Source organism: Seriola dumerili, unplaced genomic scaffold (assembly GCF_002260705.1).
Source record: "Seriola dumerili isolate Sdu_G_001 unplaced genomic scaffold, Sdu_1.0 BDQW01000109.1, whole genome shotgun sequence".
Classification (NCBI taxonomy): domain Eukaryota; kingdom Metazoa; phylum Chordata; class Actinopteri; order Carangiformes; family Carangidae; genus Seriola; species Seriola dumerili.
The window spans coordinates 598,557-617,003 of record NW_019174364.1 but is presented as its reverse complement, the minus strand read 5'-3'; the positions used below and the strand labels follow the sequence as shown (position 1 = coordinate 617,003).

Below are 18,447 nucleotides of genomic sequence, written 5' to 3'. Positions count from 1 at the left end.
ATACTATTATTTGCCTATTATGCCTTCTGCTCATGGTCTGTCCTGCTTTTAACAGCAACGCTGCCACTACAGCCACCACAACATTATACTATTCAAAGTATTATCAACTCTGTGTTTTTCTACCCTAAAATATTTATAGACACATTCTCCTCCTTCTTCGGTTATTGACAGGACATGGCATTACTATAATTAGATTTTATTGTACAAACAAACAAACAAACAAACAAACAAACAAACAAACAAATGAATGAATAAATAAATTATTTAAAACTTGCACTTGAACAATGTGCTGGCTCCTGCTGCCTCTTTGGCTTCTCTGTGTTAGAGATGATAAGAGGAGGACTGATTGTCAGAAGATAAGCACAGGCTGTTTATAAATTGCCATAGTGATACAACTTTAACTTTATCAATCTTGATTGAAAACATTCTTTTACTACAGAGCCCCCAAATCATGGGCTTCAATGACTCACTTACCACCTCAGCTGCCATTCCAATGGTATCCTCCACCTTTGCCGCTGTCATATTTTAAAATATTTTCTGACATAAAACATAAAACAAAATATAGAATTTAAATTTTATTAATTAAAATCAATTAAAATTGCAAATTGAACACTGGCCCACATGTCTCAACCAAAAAGTTTTATGAAACTTTTAACCAAACAATAGCCTATTTATGGTGTTGAGATATCTTTTGTTGGTAATATTAAATTAAACATAATATTACTTTTATTTCTCTTTCCATAGACTTCTTTGGTATAATAAACTTCAAAGTCTTTATTATCTCTGATTTTATAAAATGAATGATGGAGTTATTTTGTGTACCGTACACCAGCCTACTAGGGAGCATCATTTTTAAAATAAAGCTATTCACCATGCATCACAGTAGATGGTGCTATTGTATCATTTTGGAAACCTTTAGCAGAAACCCTTTACCACACCCTCCTCCTCTCAATTAACTACGTCCACACGTGACTCTGCCACATGGCGTAACCATAGTCTGTAAATAAAGATGGACGTATCCTCCGTGACGCTATCCAAAGGTTTCTGAAGAGCGGGTTTGAAGCTCAGATGGGGCCGTTCCGTCGTCGCAGTATGGTCGGTATCTGGCTCCGCCGAACTGACGGCTAATCCAAAGATGGGCATAGAGGTGGGGCGCGTGTCGAGCCGAGACTTCGGTGCATTCCGAATCAAAACCAAATTAGGTCAGTGTAATGCAATCAGTTCATTGTTCCCTATAACATTGTAAAACATTTTACCTTTAGCAAAGAAAAAATGGACCACACTTTAAAAGGATCCTTCTTTAAAGGCTGGTGGTTTTTGGAAGTAGTTGTTCTAATACTGACAGAGAAACTAAGGCAGTAGTGGGACCAGGGATAATTTCTCTTGGTGTCAGTATACAAAGGTTTATGTATATGTCCTTGTTACAAAGTCCAACAAAAAGATAACGAAAGACTTTTTTTTCTTTAAAATCATATATGAAAGTATATAGTAATGCTAATTTTGTAGACATTTGTGTATACATTTACATACTAGAGATTAATATGCAGTAAATCAATGAATTTGAACTAACTTGAACTTCAACTAAAAGGACACAGTGTGGATCTGCGCTTTAAATGGTTATGTATGGTATTGTCTGTATAACATCAGACCATGTACTTTATTGGACTATATTTGATTCTTATATTTGATTTTCTAACTTATTTGTGTGTATCTGGTCTAAATTATGTCATGAATTGTAGGGGAAGCCCCCGAAGACTTGTAATATTCAACCACTGAATCAGGTGTTAAAAAAATGATGAGACAGACACAAAAAAGATGCAATGAACTCTCTACCTTTTATTGACTTTTGGCATGTTTAACATGCTTAAGTGAACGAGTAACAAGATGGTCATATTGTATGATTTCCTGTTAATGTATAACCCGTAATTTCCTCCTCACTCCTCTGCTTCCTTGGTCTGAAATGACAGAACAATGACATGTAAAGCATTTGGCCAGATAATCTAAATTTAATAAGATGAACATTTCTGCAAACTTGATCAATCTTAGGTAGTTATTTTTACCTTGACAATTTCACGACTCTTTGCTCTCAACTTGTTGACCTGGGACTCAGCGATGTCAGCACGCTCCTGAGCTTCCTCCATCTCATGCTGAACCCTCCTGTACCTGGACAGGTGACTGTTGGCCTGCTCCTCCTGTATAGTAGGCCACAGTAAAGTCAAGACCTGTCGACTGACTGACATTTTCATAATGTGTGTCATTATGAGGATTAAGTGTACTCACAGCCTCCTCAGCCTGTCTCTTGTAAGATTTCACTTTGAGCTGCAGCTTGTCCACCAGATCCTGAAGTCTACCAATATTCTTCCTGTCCTCCTCAGTCTGTTTTAAATCAGAAAATAATACAAAATTGTGATAGAAATATGCATCTACTGTTTTCATTACTGCACATTATTATGATTATTAGTATTTGTAGTAGTTAAACTCATTTGGATAGCGACTGACCTGATAGGTTAGTTCCTTTACTCTTCTCTCATATTTACGAACTCCCTTGATAGCATCAGCACCACGCCTCTGTTCAGCATCAACTTCAGCCTCCAATTCACGAACCTTGAATGAAGGAGAATTCAGTGATTTTGAAATGGAAATAGATTGTCCTGCTGCACAATAAATATAAATGGGTTGGTCCACATGGCACTTACCCTGCTCTCCAGTTTCTGGAGCTGCTTCTTGCCGCCCTTCATGGCCAGATTCTCAGCCTCATCCAGACGGTGCTGCAGGTCCTTCACTGTCACCTCCAGGTTCTTCTTCATCCTCTCCAAATGAGCACTGGTGTCCTGCTCTTTCTTCAACTCTTCTGCCATCATGGCAGCCTGAAATTTGGAAGAATTTGTTTCAACTGTCAGAGCACTCGAATTGGTAGATAAATGACCACCATATAGACATGTGTTTGTTTGGATGACTCACATCAGTGATGGCCTTCTTGGCCTTTTCTTCAGCATTTCTTGCTTCCTGAACAGAATCTTCCACTTCACCTTGGATCTGTATAAGGTCAGCCTCCAGCTTCTTCTTGGTGTTGATGAGGCTGGTATTCTGAACAAATAACAGTTTTGGTTATGTACTGAAATTTTCAGTTGTCAGGTGTTTCACATTGAATCTGTATTAACCTGAGAGTGCAGTAGTCCCACACGCTCGCTGGCATCAACCAGCTCCTGTTCAGCCACTTTGCGGCCTCTCTCCGTCTGCTCCAGTGCAACTCTCAGCTCCTCAATCTCAGCCACCATCAGGTTGTTCCTGCGCTCCACCATGGCAACCTGTTCTTTCATTTCTTCCTGACCTCTAATAGCTTCATCAAGGTGCAGTTGTGCATCCTAAATTGATAATAAAAACACGGTTGCAATGCAGTCTAAATAATGTAAACTCAAAGTGCAGTTTTCTTTCATATGCTACCGTACCTTGAGTTGTCCTTGCACGTTTCTCAGCTGTTTCTGGGCTTCAGCTGCCTGGCGGTTGGCATGACTCAGCTGAATCTCCATCTCATTGAGGTCTCCCTCCATCTTCTTCTTGATCCTCAGGGCATCATTTCTGCTCCTGACCTCAGCGTCCAGCGTGCTCTGCATGGACTCAATCACTCTCTGGCTGTTCCTCTTGATCTGCTCAATCTCCTCGTCCTTCTCTGCAAGTCTTCTGTCAATTTCACCTTTGACTTGAGTGAGCTCAAGCTGAATGCGGAGAATCTTGGATTCCTCATGCTCCAGGGTAGCCTTGACAAAAATAAATATATGTTGTTTAGTTCCAGTATTTCTAAAAATGATCTTTAAAAAGTGATATTTTGTCTGATGGTACCTCTGCCTCTTCAAGTGAAGTCTGGAGTTCGGACTTCTCTGTCTCTGCAGTCTTTTTCGCTTTCTCCAATTCATGAATGGTTTTTCCACTCTCGCCAATTTGTTCAGTTAAATCGGAGATCTCCTCTTTAAGAAACAAAGTGTATATGTGTATATTTATACAAAGCATATGAAACAACTTTCTGAAAGGGTGACTCTCTGAGTGTACAAGAAAAATCAGCTGTAAAATTCCAAACTCTGCAAATCAGACCACTGTTAGTTCTTTTTGTTTTTTTGCGTATATGAATATTCTGCATTTTTAAAACTTTTCATACGTTGCAGGTTTTTGTTCTCCCTCTTTATGGTCTCCAGGTGATCCAAAGATTCTTCATATGAATTTTTCAGCTTAAACATCTCAGTGCTGAGAGAACGAGCTTCTTTTTGAGATCCTTCCAGCTCTGCCTGGCTCTCTTCATACTTCTGCTTCCACTCTGCAAGGACCTGAAACCACAAAGACGACCCATATGTTTCAGTAATACTGTGTTTTACATTTTAATGCACAAGGCAGAAATAAAAATTTAACCTTGTCAAAGTTCCTTTGCTTCTTGTCGAGGTTAGCAGCTAGAGCATTAGCTCTCTCCACATCGATCATCAGGTCCTCCACTTCACCCTGCAGTCTCTGTTTCGTCTTTTCCAGAGAGGCACATTTTGCGTTCACAGCCTCGATGGACTCCTCAGCATCCTGAAGACGCTGGGCAAGCTTCTTCCTGTGAGAACGTACAGTAAACAGGTTTAATGATCATTTACAGAATCAATGCAGGTGGAAACAGTGTGACTTCAGGACTGTCCATTACTTAGCCTCCTCCAGCTCCTCAGTGCGCTGGATGGCATCAGTCTCGTATTTGGTTCTCCACTGAGCCACCTCGCTGTTGGCCTTGGACAATGCACGCTGCAGCTCAGCCTTGGCCTCCTGCTCCTCCTCATACTGCTCTCTGAGCAGGTCGCAGTCATGACGGGATGACTGAACAGAATGAGCCAGGGCGTTCTTGGCCTTGGAAAGAAACAAAGGCATTTATTATGTAAGGCATTTCATTTTATTCACTAAACTGTATTTCGCTTCAAACTTTGAACTGTTTTAGCTGTGCAGCTTTCCAGTTCTGTGATAGTCTGTGTTTTTAATATGCACATACTTTAACTTCCTCTTCAATATGCCTCTTGAGCTCTTCAGTCTGCTGGGTGTAAGCCTGCTTGCTCCGTGTCAACTGAGAGATCAGGGCTTCTTTCTCCTCCAGCTGGCGACTGATTTCACCTAAGGCGTGACAGGGATGGACATTTAATTAGAAATGTCACTAATCAGAATCAATAAAAAAAATGCATCAAATATATTATTCTCACCATTCTCTGTTTGCAGTCTTGCCCTTTGAACTCCAATATCATTCAGTTGTCGCACATTTTCGTCATTTTTGGTCTTCATCTCACTCAATTGATCTTCAAGAGTTCGACACATCTTCTCCAGATTGGTCTTAAATGAACAAACGTTATGTTGATATAAAGTAATGCAACATAGTATAATTCTGTGAGAGCTGAATAATGGCAGAGGTGCAGCAGTGTAGTTTTTGTTGACAAGGTTGCATGTGAAATGTTTTTACTTTACCTTCGCTTTGGCAACAGCCTCCATATTGCTTGTGAGGTCATCGATCTCCATCTTGTATTCACTTTTCTCTTTCTCCAGCTTCTGTTTGACTCTCTGGAGGTTATCGATCTGTTCTCCCAGCTCTGCCACACTGTCAGCCTGCTTCTTGCGCAGAGCTGCAGCGGTGGCCTCGTGCTGCAGGGTGGATTCTTCAAGATCACGACGCAGCTTCTGGAACTCTGCCTCGCGCTTCTTGTTCATCTCAATCTGAACAGCAGTTGCACCGCCAGCTTCTTCGAGCCTCTCGCTGATTTCCTCAAGTTCCCTGGAGAGATCAGACCTCTGCTTCTCCACCTTGGCCCGAGCAGCCCTCTCAGCCTCAATCTCCTCCTCCAGCTCCTCAATGCGAGCCTAATATTTAAATGTTCAAAAAACAGATGAACATAGCCACATTCTAATATCTTTTTGTCTACAAGTCAAGCACATCATCAAACAAAGTGGATACTTTACCAACCTGGAGTTCCTTGATCTTTTTCTGAAGCTGAACAGAAAGTGATTGCTCATCCTCAATCTTGCTGAGAAGCTGGCTTGTTTCAAAGTCCTTCCTGTGTAGTACAATTAATAAACACATTCAACATTTATTTTTTATTTTGAAATAAGTAAAAAAATTAGTTGAGTTTATTCTATTTAAACTGTACTTCAGGAAACTTTTTCAATACAGTATGCTCTTTGGCTACTGTATGTCTTGACAAATACAGTTTTGGCAAATATACCTACACTTTTTCACTTGATAAATTAATTTTCACTCACTTCTTTATTTTCTCCTCAGACTGCTGCTTGTCATTCTCCAGATCCATGATGGTTTCGTGGGCCAACTTAAGATCTCCCTCAAGCTTTCGTTTAGCTCGCTCAAGGTCCATGCGAAGCTTCTTTTCTTGCTCCAGAGAACCTTCAAGCTGTTTTAACCGAGACCAGGTGTTATTTTTGTGTTTACAGTTTTCAAGGAAACTGAAATCTGTCTATTATTACTCACATCATCCACTTGCTGCTCCAGCTTGGTCTTGGCCTTTGTCAGAGTGTTGACTTTGTCTTCCTCTGCCTGCAGATCATCAAGGACCTGCTGATGGGCCTCCTGGAGGGCTTTCTTCTCTTTGGTCAACTTGGCAATGGTCTCATCTTGAGATGCCATTTCCTCAACTAGGTTTTTAACCTAAAGAGTTTAAATAAACACATGTTTTAATATTTGATCAAAGTATATTTACAATGCACACAGTTGAATAAACTGAAATTATGACTGTCACCTTGTTCTCAGTGGCGTGTTTCTCCTTTTCCACCTTCGCCAGGGTGAGCTCCAGGTCATCAATGTCCTTCTTCAACTCAGAGCACTCATCCTCCAGCTTCCTCTTCTTTGCAGTCAACTCAGCGTTGATTTCCTCCTCATCCTCCAGCCTCTCAGCCGTCTCTTTGACTTTGGCTTCAAGCTGGATTTTTGCTTTAATGAGCCCCTCACACCTTTCCTCAGCATCAGCGAGGTTTTCACCTTCCTAGATTTACAATGAAATACAATAAAATAACATTTAGTCAGCTGTGAAACCCAGGATCTCAGAAGTAACACATTTTTTCTTTCTACTTAACTTACAGACTGAACTTGCAGATTCAAGTCATTCTTCTCCTGCAGGAGAGAAACCATCTTCTCCTCCAGTTCTTTCTTCTTGGCCAGAGCCTTTGCTAGCTCCTCTTTGGTCCTTTCAAAGTCCTCTTTCATTTGGGCCATCTCTTTCTCAGTCTCGGCACTCTTCAGCAGAGGCTTAATCTTGAAGTACAGCTTCATCCATGGCCAGGTTTTGACATTCATGAATGAGCGGATGTTGTACTGAATAGAGTAAATTGCCTCCCTGGGGATAATGGGTATCAAAGGAAATAAACAGATTAATTTAGATTCTGAAAGCTGTATTGATGAGAAGTATGGATTGGGTTTTCAAAACGAATACGTGTCCTAAAAATTATAATGAAGCTGTCATCCATAAATGTACAGTTGCCCTTTGGTGTTTGAAACATCTACAGTACCTGCGCTCCATCATCTTAACAAACTCTCTCCTCATGAGGAAACCTCTGCAGAGAGCCTGAGTCATTGTGACCAGGGCAGCAAGTTTCTCATCTCGCATCTCCTCCAGAGTTCCCAACAGACCAGCTTTGAAGAACACCTAAAAGAAAGTGTTACTTGTGTCACTTTACATGAAGGTAAACTTACTTACAGTATCATGGTTAGTAGTTAAAAATACAAACATCCATAACAGAGAAACTGATTACCTTTGTGTGTCCAAATTTGTACTGAGTATGGTCAACATCAATAGAGCCCAAGAGTTTCTCTGAGGCCTTCTTGTTGTCAATGAACTGCCCCTCAGGGATGACACTGGCATTCAATACTTTGTATCTGTTTGGAGGGAAATTTATCATTGAAGAATAATTGATCATGAGATGGTCAAAAAAATTGGTAATCTTAGTAGTTACCTCTGCTTGAAGTCACCATAGAGGATTCTGCTGGGGAAACCTTTCCTACAGATCCTGATACCTTCCAGCACACCGTTACACCTCAGCTGGTGGATGACCAGGAAGTTCTCCATAAGACCTTAAAGACATGCCAAGTACAGTTTTGTGTTGCATGAATACAGTATTCTTTATTATTAGTATTCTAAATTAATACTGATGTACGGATTACCTGGAGTCTTCGATTCATTGGGAATCAAACAACGTACAAAATGAGGATGAGTGCTCCTCAAGTTGGTCATCAGCTTGCCCAAATTCTCCTGAAATGTTGAAAAAAATCAAATGACTAATTATTAAAAAGGACAAGGCCTATTCCCCAGGCTGGTACCATTAGTAGCATTTGAGAATTTAGTTATGTGTAAATGTAAATATTGTATTTTAGTTATGTCTTCAGGCAGTTATTTGTGATACTTACCCTGAACAGTGCAGATACAGTCTGAAAAGACCCACCCTTTTTCTTGCCTGCCTTTTTTCCACCACCCTCAGCTGTGACATTAGGATTAAATTTGAATTATTTACATTGAAAAAATTGAATACATTTTATTTAAACGGTGTTATTATACAACAAATGAACAACTGCATTTCAAAATGTATTGAGAACACCAGGAAACACCTCCAAATTTTGTTTTATAAAATATGATCTTTACCTTCTGATCCGGCATGTGCTGCATAGAGGTGACCGAGCAGTTTTGCTGAAGACTTCTGGTAGAGCTGAACCACTGAGTTGTTCAGGGGATCTTTGTTCTTGTCCAGCCAGCCAAGGACATTGTAATCAACAGTGCCAGCATAGTGCACCAGAGAGAAGTGGGCCTCAGGTTTTCCTTTGACCGGTTTTGGTTTTTGGAAGGGGGCACTTTTTCCAATATGCTGGTCGTACATTTTGTTCTTGAAGGTCATGTCTGTTGCCTTGGGGAACATGCACTCCTCTTCAAGGATGGAGAAAATGCCCATTGGCTGTCACGAGGAAATGATTATTTAAAACAAAAGATTTCCAGTCAGACAATTTTCTGTATTTGTGAATATACAACATCTTCTCACCTTCTCAATAAGCTCAATGCAGGCAGCCAAATCCATGCCAAAGTCAATGAACTCCCATTCAATTCCCTCTTTCTTGTACTCTTCTTGCTCCAGGACAAACATGTGGTGGTTGAAAAACTGTTGCAGTTTTTCATTGGTGAAGTTGATACAAAGCTGCTCCAAGCTGTTGAACTAAAGAGATAAAGATATCAAATGTCAGCAAAGGCCTTAACACTAACTAAACATGAATTTATTAATACTCTTAGCTTTGATGCTCCCTGATTTTGAATTGAAAATTGCAAAATTATTTAAATAAAGCTGTATAGTATCAGCCAAACATACTTACATCAAAGATTTCAAACCCAGCAATATCCAGGACACCGATGAAATAGCTTCTGGGCTGCCTGGTATCAAGCATCTCATTGATTCTGACGACCATCCACAAGAACATTTTCTCATAGACAGACTTGCAGAGAGCCATGACGGAATTGTAGACCTGATTTTGCAAACGAAAGGTACAACACATTATATATTGTAAAAATTAACAAAAGGTAATTCTATGTTGAGGGGTTAAAACAAGCTAAAGAGCATACGGAGCTGAGACCATTAGTAGAGAAAATATTATCAACATGTTTCTTGATATGTAAAAACAGAAAACAGACTTTGGTGTTATTTGTGTTTTGTCTCCTATACCTGATGGACAGTTTGACCTTTGGTCACATACTCGTTCCCGACCTTCACTCTGGGGTAGCATAATGCTTTGAGCAAATCAGCAGAGTTCAGACCCATGAGGTAGGCGATTTTATCTGCCACTAAAACAAGGAGAACACAAATAGCCATCTTTAGAACCCATAATACCAGGGTGAAGTCATCAGTGCAACTCTTAAATCACAAGTCAAAGCCAGTGCTACTACATTGAAGCTGATGGTGTGTGGGTGTCATACCCTCAGTGCCATCAGGCTCAGCCTGCTCTTCACGCTGCTTCTGCTTGAATTTCATGTTTCCATGATGTACCACAGCTCCAGTCAGCTTGTACATGCTCGCCTTCTCTTCTGCAGTGAAGCCCAGGATGTCAATAGCAGTCTGTGGTAAAAAGAGAAGGTTTTAAAACACAAGCTTATATTATTCATGGAAGTAAACAGTCGTTGCTGCACCCTACCTCCACATAAGTTTAGCATATATCACATACCACAAAGATAATACAGCTTAATTAAATTTTAAAGCAATAAGCATTGGTAAATTCAAAATGACGTAATATTGTTAGCTATAACACGAATCACAACTGGGGTTTCTTGGTAAAGACACTTTTAGTTTTCAAATGTGGATTTTTAATATTTCCCCCATTTAACCTAAATGGAGGAGGACATTACAACTCCACTTCATATAATTGAAGTGTGCAACACTGTCATCAATAACAGTCTCAAAAATTACTAGTGCAGAATCAGTGGCAAAAAAAGATAAATCCTCAAGCTCTCAATCTTCATTAAAATAAGCTTTATTGCTTTAATGAATTGGCAACTTAGTGTTACCAATAATAACAAAAACAGTAGTAGTAGTGTAGCTATAAATGTAAAAAGTAAAGTTGTCCTTACATCAGTAGCGATGAATTCTTCAATGTCATTGATACTCTTGACAGTGATTTCACCCTGACTGATCATAGAATAGTCATATGGATTTGTGGTGATCAGCAGAGCCTCTGAAGAAAAGGAAAAAAAACCAATGTAAATAAAGCACAATACATCACTTGCTTTATAATGAATGATACCATTATTCACTAATGTCACACCTATCAGCTCAGGTTTGTGGCCTGTCATGAGCTGATAGAAGATGTGGTAGCTCCTCTCAGCAGACAGCTGGAACGTCACTCGAGACTTCTCCAGCAGATCTGTATGGGTTGAAGTTGTTAAAATTAAGGACAATCTCCCCTGAGTAACAGCTGAAGGATTTGATAGTATAATAAACATATAATGTGCAATCAGTATAATAAAAAAATCTTACATGTTTCAATATCAGCTGAAGCTAGCTTTCCTGTTGTCCCAAAGTGAATTCTGATAAATTTTCCCTACGCAGAAACAAGTTAACATTTAAATTAAAATTCTCATTTGTATAATGATCATTGTCACAAAACAGCAAACCATTTAAAATCAAAGAGAAATTACAAAAGAACTTACAAAACGAGAAGAATTGTCATTCCTCACAGTCTTGGCATTACCATAAGCTTCCAACAGTGGGTTTGCTGCAATGATTTGATCTTCCAGTGACCCCTAAACATAACATTCAGTTTATCATTCTGACAGCGCTCAGATTCTTTTGATTTTAGATTTCATATTAATATCGTTCAAGTTCTCGTACCTGCATTTTTCCAGGAGCTGCGTCAGCTTTTTTTCCTGAAGCCACTGCGATTGTTGCAAAGTACTGGATGACACGTTTGGTGTTGACAGTCTTTCCTGCACCGGATTCTCCACTGGGTTAAGGGATATGTAAAAATATTGTAATTCTTATATATTATATATTATCTGTTATATAAATATGTATTATTATACATATTTAAAATGACTGAGATTACTACTGTACTCAGTAATACAAAGATTTTGGCACTTACGTAATCAGGATTGACTGGTTCTCCCTGTCTGTAAGATATCAAAATGGCATACATCAATTAAGAGTTACTTCTCCTGAAGTGCAGCAGCTGTATTTATGGACACACAGTAGCTTAAAAAATGATTGATACCTTGGAGCATGAACTGATAGGCATTGTCCGAGATGGAGAAGATGTGGGGCGGAGCCTCAACCCTCTTCTTTCCTCTATATCCTTGTACAACCACTGCATCATACACTGGGAGCCACTTGTAGGGGTTCACAGTGACGCAGAACAACCCTGAGTAGGTCTACAGTGTAAAATATTGAGGAATGATTAATTTTTCTACAAAGTTCAGTTGTGTGCAAATGTTTAGGCAGCCCTGGGAAGGTTTAGCTGATACAGGAATGGTAGTGCACCATTCCACTGTGCATTGTTGATGCACATGGAAGAGTCATCAGAAGGAAAAACCTGACTTGGGACCTCAGTGCAACAGTCTATAACTGATGTCTACAAAGCAACATCTGGATAAGCCAGAGTCAATTTGGAAACAAGTCCTGTGTTTAAATTGAGCCCACAGATTGTGTTTGGAGAGAAAATGGAGCAGCACTCGATCAAAAGTACACTTTGCCAACTGTTAAGCATGTGACTTGAATTATTATGCTTTGGGTTTTGTGTGGCAGCCAGTGACACAGGAAACGTGGAAGAATGGATGCCACTAAATATCAGCAAATTCTGGACTAAAAAGAGGCTGGCTTCTACAACAGGACAATGATCCAAAGCAAACCTCAAAATCCACCACAAACTATTTCATTAACATTAACATCATTGAAAATCTCAGCAGAGCTTAAACATACTGTGTGTGTGTGCAGGCCAGCTTAAAAAGATATCAGAAGCTGATGTGATCTGCAGAAAAGAGTGGGTGAAAAATTCTTAAATCAAGAATAGAAAGACTCATAGCTGCTACGCAAAGTACTTGCAAGCAAGCTGTGATATCTTCCAAAGAGGGGATTACTGAGTGCTGAGACTTGATAAACTGTAAAACTGTAACAATGTGTTAACTCTCGAAGAAAAGCTCATTTTTATTGTTTATTCTCTGCCGGGGTTGTATTTACTTAACATATGTTGTTAAATGTTTGATTTTTAAAGTTATCAGCCCAGGTGTGACTAAATTATTGTATACATCTGTATGTACAGTATATACAATGACAGCAATCTCTCCCTTGCACAAAACTCACGTAGATCATCCATGCTGCATAGCGCTCTTTGAGGTTATACAGCACAGACGGCTCACTGAGGTGGGTCATCATGGCCATGTCCTCAATCTTGTCGAACTTTGGAGGGTTCATGGGGAAGACTTCATCTTCTTTGACAGTGAGAGTCTGTTACAGAGACAGAAGAGACACAGAAATAACACAGTTACCGTCTAGCAGTAATTTATTTTATAATTTACTGTCACAAATCCCTCATAGTTGCTAATCACAGGGGTTTTCAACTGCTGCAAACCAAATTTGACAGTAGAATTAACAATTATTTTTTAGCTTGATTTTATTTTTGTTTTTCAATACATTTTTTAAAATCACAAATAATCAAAGAGTTAACATATGTCACAGTAGTCTAGATCCTACATTAAAAATGTAAAGCTTTGTAAAACTAAAGTGCTCTTGTTCTCACCTTTCCACAGAGAGTCTCCACGGTGGCTTTGCCGCCTTCTCTCTTCACAAGTTTCCCCTTGAGGTACATTTCAGCAGGCTCAGTCACAAAGTAAGCTGTTTTAGCATCAAAGGGAGTGTTTTGAGCTTCAATTCTCTCTCTTTCTGGCTTCCGGAGGAACACGGCCGCCGGGCCAAAACACTCCATTTCCGCGTCCCCCATTATTGATGACCCTTCACTGCAAGTGAGGACACAAAAGCATTAATTTTAAATACCAGAAAAGTAGATGGATGGATGCACAAATGGCAACTTCTACATCTATGTCTGTTAATACAATAGTCATAAATGGTCTACCATTACATTTGGTGAAATACTTGTACCATAGCTAATGGCCAAGCAGCACTTCAAGTACCAAAAAAGTTGTAATGTTCATAGGGAACAACTGTTACATGTTTAGTACATATACACTGGTGATTAAACCATATCTCTTACTGAGTTATACTCCAAGACAAATACATTGCCCAATTTACCTTGGAGCACACCAGGTAAACAGGAGTCTTTCTAGCAAGCTTCAGAGCCCACTTCTGAAAAAAGGAGCAAAGATTTAAGGTTCACAAAACTTACTTGCGAGAGTTAACTCTATCATACTCTATTTTAAAACATGTTGAGGGAAAAGAAATGTGTGTGTATATACATATATATGTGTGTATATATATATATATATATATATATATACATACACATATATATGTACACTGATAGGCTAAATTAAATCTGTCTGTATTCATATACATGTTTATCTTCCATATTTTAAACACAATATTGACTTGAAACACAAAAAGTATGATATCTTGTTCTGGAGCAGTTGAATGACTAAATACATCTGGTCCACTTAGAAACTTACCTTTGCTGGGTGTCTGTCCTTGGTGGAGGTTTGCTGTTCCTTTTATATAGAGTGATCAGGGCCTATCACAAGTGTCTTGCTGTATTTGGTCATGTTGCCTGGCACTATGCTTGTGCATTAGTTATTACTTCTGGCTGTAACGTTACACAGTTTATGAGATGTCTTCCATGTCAGATCATTGGCTGGCTCTGAATTTGTTGGGAATTGAGGTTTTTATAAATATTTATATTCCTTTGCTCAAAGAAAGTCTTTAGCATTGTTGTCTGAAAATGTGAGCATGAAAGCAACATTTTGAAATTATGATGGATACTACTGTGTATGCAAATGGGCTACAGATGTGAAGTTGTTTTAGTTCTTGCTCAAGGTTAAGTCAGTAGTTACAGTCCAAAGGTGTGACTAACACATCTTTATTATGCTCTCTGGCACAACAGTAACCCCTTGCTATGCTTTGGAGAAGCTTTAAAAAGTCACTGATATACTGTTTCAGAGTCTTTACAAGTCAGAAATTATTAAAAAACGAAATGAGTGCCAGTGAGCTTTAAAGAAAAGGAAAGATTGCCAAGGGATGATTTCTCACTACAGTGCCAACAGCTGTTCTTATTCTTGCTCTTAAGAGGTACACAAGGGAGACTGAGACAATCCCTAAATGTAGGTCAACTGAGTGATGGATCCCAGCTCCACTTCCTTTATGTTTGACTGATCATCTCACCATGAAGGTTTTTTTATACATGTCGAAATTCAGCATGTGTCTCTCTGCATTCAATTCTAAGCTGTTTTGTTCATTAAATGTCTACAGCATGTGAAGAGATAGAGGATGCTGTCAACATGACAAGTGTACTTGTGTACCAGACATACTTGCCAAGAACGTGGGAAACAGCCAGTACGAATTTGAAAGTGTGGGTAGAGCGCCATTAGGCACTGTTTCCATTGGAAAGAGGATCTTCTTATGGCAATGAATAAGAAGAAGAAATTCTAAAGTGGTTACCACCAAGATATAATGAGCCTCTGTCTTCAGTTAGCGTGTGTTACACGATTCCTGCTATGAAATCTTCCGTCTTATTAGGGCAAAACTCAAATATAGCACAAGGCTTGTGTTGATGCTGTAGCCAAATGCCACATGCTCAAGAGGCTTATTGTGTTTTTATGGCCTTTGATCTTTGTCTGTCACTTTCTTCATTTGTCAAGCAGCAACTGTGCTTCGGATAACAAACCAAGGTGGGTGTTGAGTAACATTCCAGTTTACTGGCTGGCCACAAAGAGCATGGATATACATTTACAGTAACAGTAGCATGCATGTTTAACATTGTAAGTATATGTATTTTTAGTTTATTTCAAATTTTTTGTATGTTTGTGAAGTGTATGATGATGCATTCTGCATTACTGTATTATCATTTTTAAAGGTAAATTTCTGCAGAAAAGGTTTGGTGTACTACACTAGTAGTTATGTGCAAACACTAATTGCCTTTGGGCTGACTCTTAGAAATGATTTACAAGATTGACTATATGTTGTGGTACGACAGTCATTTACACTATTTGTAAGTGTTCATATGGTTATTTTATGATTACAGATTTGAACATTTTCAAACTTCTCAGCCCCTGTGTGTTTGTCCCGATGTGCATGTGAAGCTCATTAACTCTGCAGCCTCAGCTGCAGGGTCGTCAACAATCTCCAGAACGAGTTTCTCATTTATGTCTTTATGGAAACTGCTCTCTTCATATGTCAGCTTGAACATTGTAATATCGTCTTGCAATCTTCCAATGCATGTTCACAATAAGCTGTACTCATACTGCTCCATGAACCAGTGACTGCAATTGTTGTCATTTTGGAGAAAGTCACAACATTTTGTTTGTGACAAGGTTTAGTGTGTTGGTTAAAGTTAGCTCTCAGTGTGAGATTTTGGCCCTGGCTGCTTGTCCTTGCTTTATAGTTCCTGAGATTGTGGTGTGAGAAGTAAGGGTGACTGTGGATCTTTCTTCAGCAGTCTATTGGACATCCACTATATGTTGGAAGCTACTGACTTCATGTAGAACAAATTTGTCATAATCATGCCAATGATCAAATCATTTATGTTTAAAATACGCTGTGAGCGGCCTTTCTGTGATATTATAAGTTATTTGAAACCTTTGTGCAGTAACATGAAACAAACTTTTCTATATCTATACCTTGATCTACTGACAGCATGTGCACAGCTTTGTTTACCATTCCGCAATCTTGGCTGAAGACCAAGGGTGACTGGGCCTTTTCTGTTAGGGCCCCCACTCTTTGGAACAACCTCCCCTGAGGAGGTTAGACTAGCGAGCTCCTTATTCTCTTTTAAATCCCTCTTAAAGACACATTTTTGTAGGTGTGCTTTCTCAGGGCTTGTGGTCTGAATTTACTGACTAATGTCTTGAATCTATTATTATACTAAATAATTCTCCTGATTCTTATTTTATCTATTAATTTAATAATTTTAGAATGTTCTTTCTCATTTTTACTCATTGTTTAAAAAAAAAAAAAAATCTGTTTATTGTTATTTTTCGTCCTCAGTTTTTATCTTGTCATATAAAGCATTTTGTAACTGTGTTTTGAAAGGCGCTACATAAACAAAGCTTATTATATGATCACATTATAATGCTGCTTTGGATGTTATCAGTTCCTGGTGGTGCCATTGACTGTCACAGTGATGTGGTGGTGGGGGTCAGTGGCATCTTTTAAACACCAGAGGGAGCCTCAAGTTGCAATGGTGTAAACATGCTACTTATATTACCAGCTTCTCTATCATCATCCTCTGGTCCATTAACATACCTCATTAACTCACACTAAGTGGCGTTAGATAGTATGTTTATTAGTCTAAAATAGTTTATTATCATATTTATATATAGATGTGTATGGTGTGTCTGTGTGTGGGTATGTGTGTGGGTGGGTATGTATGTATGCATTTTTCTTTTTTTTTTTTATGTTTTCCTGTCTATTTGTTTCTATACAGGGTCACAGAGGTACGTTGAAGTCTATCCCACCATGTATTGGACAGAAGGCAGGAAAACACCCTGTATGGTCCTAAAATATGGTATGACACATTTACACATCTAGATTTTTAATCCATCACTTGTGATTTATGTTTAGAAGTTTTAGTACATACATGTCAGCTCTTCAGTGTGTGTGCCTTTGCCTGCTCTTTTCACTGCACGTGTGTTGAAAGTTTTGTTTCTATGTTTTGTTTTGTTGTTTTGAATTTCCAGTTTATTTCAGAATTACAAAGGATAGACACAACAATGTATACACTCATGTCTGCTTACTTTATACAGTATATAACTGTATAAGCCTTGTTTAACTAGCTTTTCCTGTTTTGGCATTTTTAAATAAATGTTTTTATTATCTACCCAAATTTATATCAGTAGGTTTTCTTCCCAGTGTTCCTTAACCTCCTTTTCCATCATTCCCCCCTTATTGCATGTGAAAATAATTATATTACACTACGCAGTTTATTCTCTTTCATATATAGTTAATACCACTCAAGAGATACTGATATACGTATTACTACTACCTGATTGCGTAGTTGGTTAATTAAAGCGATTTCTTATACATAGTTTGAGTGAATAAAATCTGCCTTCTTTACTGTCCTATTTGTGATTTCATATGTCGTGAAGCACTGTAGTTCACAGAGAACTGAAATTTAAGCTTATTTAAATGAATATTGAACAGCTATTACATTACACTATCAAGAGTACGGTTGAAATGTGCAAGTGAAACTAACATAGCCAGTTGCAGAGTTCTGGTACAGGACAGCTATGTGTCACCTACTTTATGCAGCTGATTTATTACACCCTGTGCAGAGATTAAAATGTTATTCACAGATCCACTCAGGCATCAGTAACTTATCTGTCCCAAGGGACCAATACTGAGCATTGCAGTTATGTCTTTGTTAGATGGGTGCTCCTGGGATTTAGTGTTGTACTTCCTTAAAGTTGGAAAACTCACAAGAGACAAAATAAAAGTAGAATGGTCAAAATTAAAGCAGCAGATGCCAAGATATCCTGACGTTTAGCTCATAGTTTGGTTCTAAGCTACATTTCCCATCATGCAGCTCAATAGCATCTTTAGACAGACCCTTCTTGCCTTCTAAATGTCCTCCTCTTTGAAACCTCACTCCAAAGTAGGCTTCCTTTTTTAAAAAAAAACCAAACAAAAAAAAAACTCTCAAGCCAAAGCTGAGGTAACTTAAGATATTTTTTTCAAACTTTTGGAAGCTCACCCAGAGGCACCGAAGATGTTGTTCAGCTTTTTTCACAGACTGTCTTAATAGGTAAACCATTT

General features: G+C 38.7%; 1 protein-coding gene across 1 annotated transcript; it reads right to left on the bottom strand.

Annotated features, from left to right (window-relative positions):
- Nucleotides 1-1,934: 1,934 nt before the first annotated feature.
- On the bottom strand, nucleotides 1,935-13,468 carry LOC111222928 (myosin heavy chain, fast skeletal muscle-like). The gene is made up of 39 exons (XM_022746847.1): nucleotides 13,268-13,468; nucleotides 12,832-12,975; nucleotides 11,747-11,903; nucleotides 11,618-11,645; nucleotides 11,368-11,479; nucleotides 11,187-11,279; nucleotides 11,014-11,077; nucleotides 10,802-10,900; nucleotides 10,608-10,711; nucleotides 9,960-10,098; nucleotides 9,709-9,827; nucleotides 9,362-9,511; nucleotides 9,037-9,207; nucleotides 8,646-8,952; nucleotides 8,414-8,484; nucleotides 8,171-8,258; nucleotides 7,963-8,080; nucleotides 7,762-7,885; nucleotides 7,519-7,655; nucleotides 7,091-7,346; nucleotides 6,753-6,995; nucleotides 6,485-6,661; nucleotides 6,262-6,407; nucleotides 5,966-6,056; nucleotides 5,473-5,862; nucleotides 5,214-5,340; nucleotides 5,009-5,127; nucleotides 4,673-4,869; nucleotides 4,402-4,585; nucleotides 4,154-4,319; nucleotides 3,841-3,965; nucleotides 3,450-3,758; nucleotides 3,162-3,365; nucleotides 2,962-3,087; nucleotides 2,697-2,867; nucleotides 2,500-2,604; nucleotides 2,281-2,376; nucleotides 2,061-2,192; nucleotides 1,935-1,955 (listed from the first exon to the last, which is right to left on the bottom strand). Exons 1-39 carry the CDS (start codon nucleotides 13,466-13,468, stop codon nucleotides 1,935-1,937), a joined length of 5,811 nt encoding a protein of 1,936 aa, XP_022602568.1.
- Nucleotides 13,469-18,447: the final 4,979 nt, after the last annotated feature.

Excerpts from the sequence above, each read along its gene's own strand:
- LOC111222928 (XM_022746847.1), bottom strand. The coding sequence starts at position 13,468 with ATGGGGGACGCGGAAATGGAGTGTTTTGGCCCGGCGGCCGTGTTCCTC. Across the intron at positions 5,128-5,213 it reads AAGACTGCAAACAGAGAATG|GTGAAATCAGTCGCCAGCTG; the intron begins GTGAGAATAATA and ends GTCACGCCTTAG. Across the intron at positions 3,366-3,449 it reads ACGTGCAAGGACAACTCAAG|GATGCACAACTGCACCTTGA; the intron begins GTACGGTAGCAT and ends TTATCAATTTAG.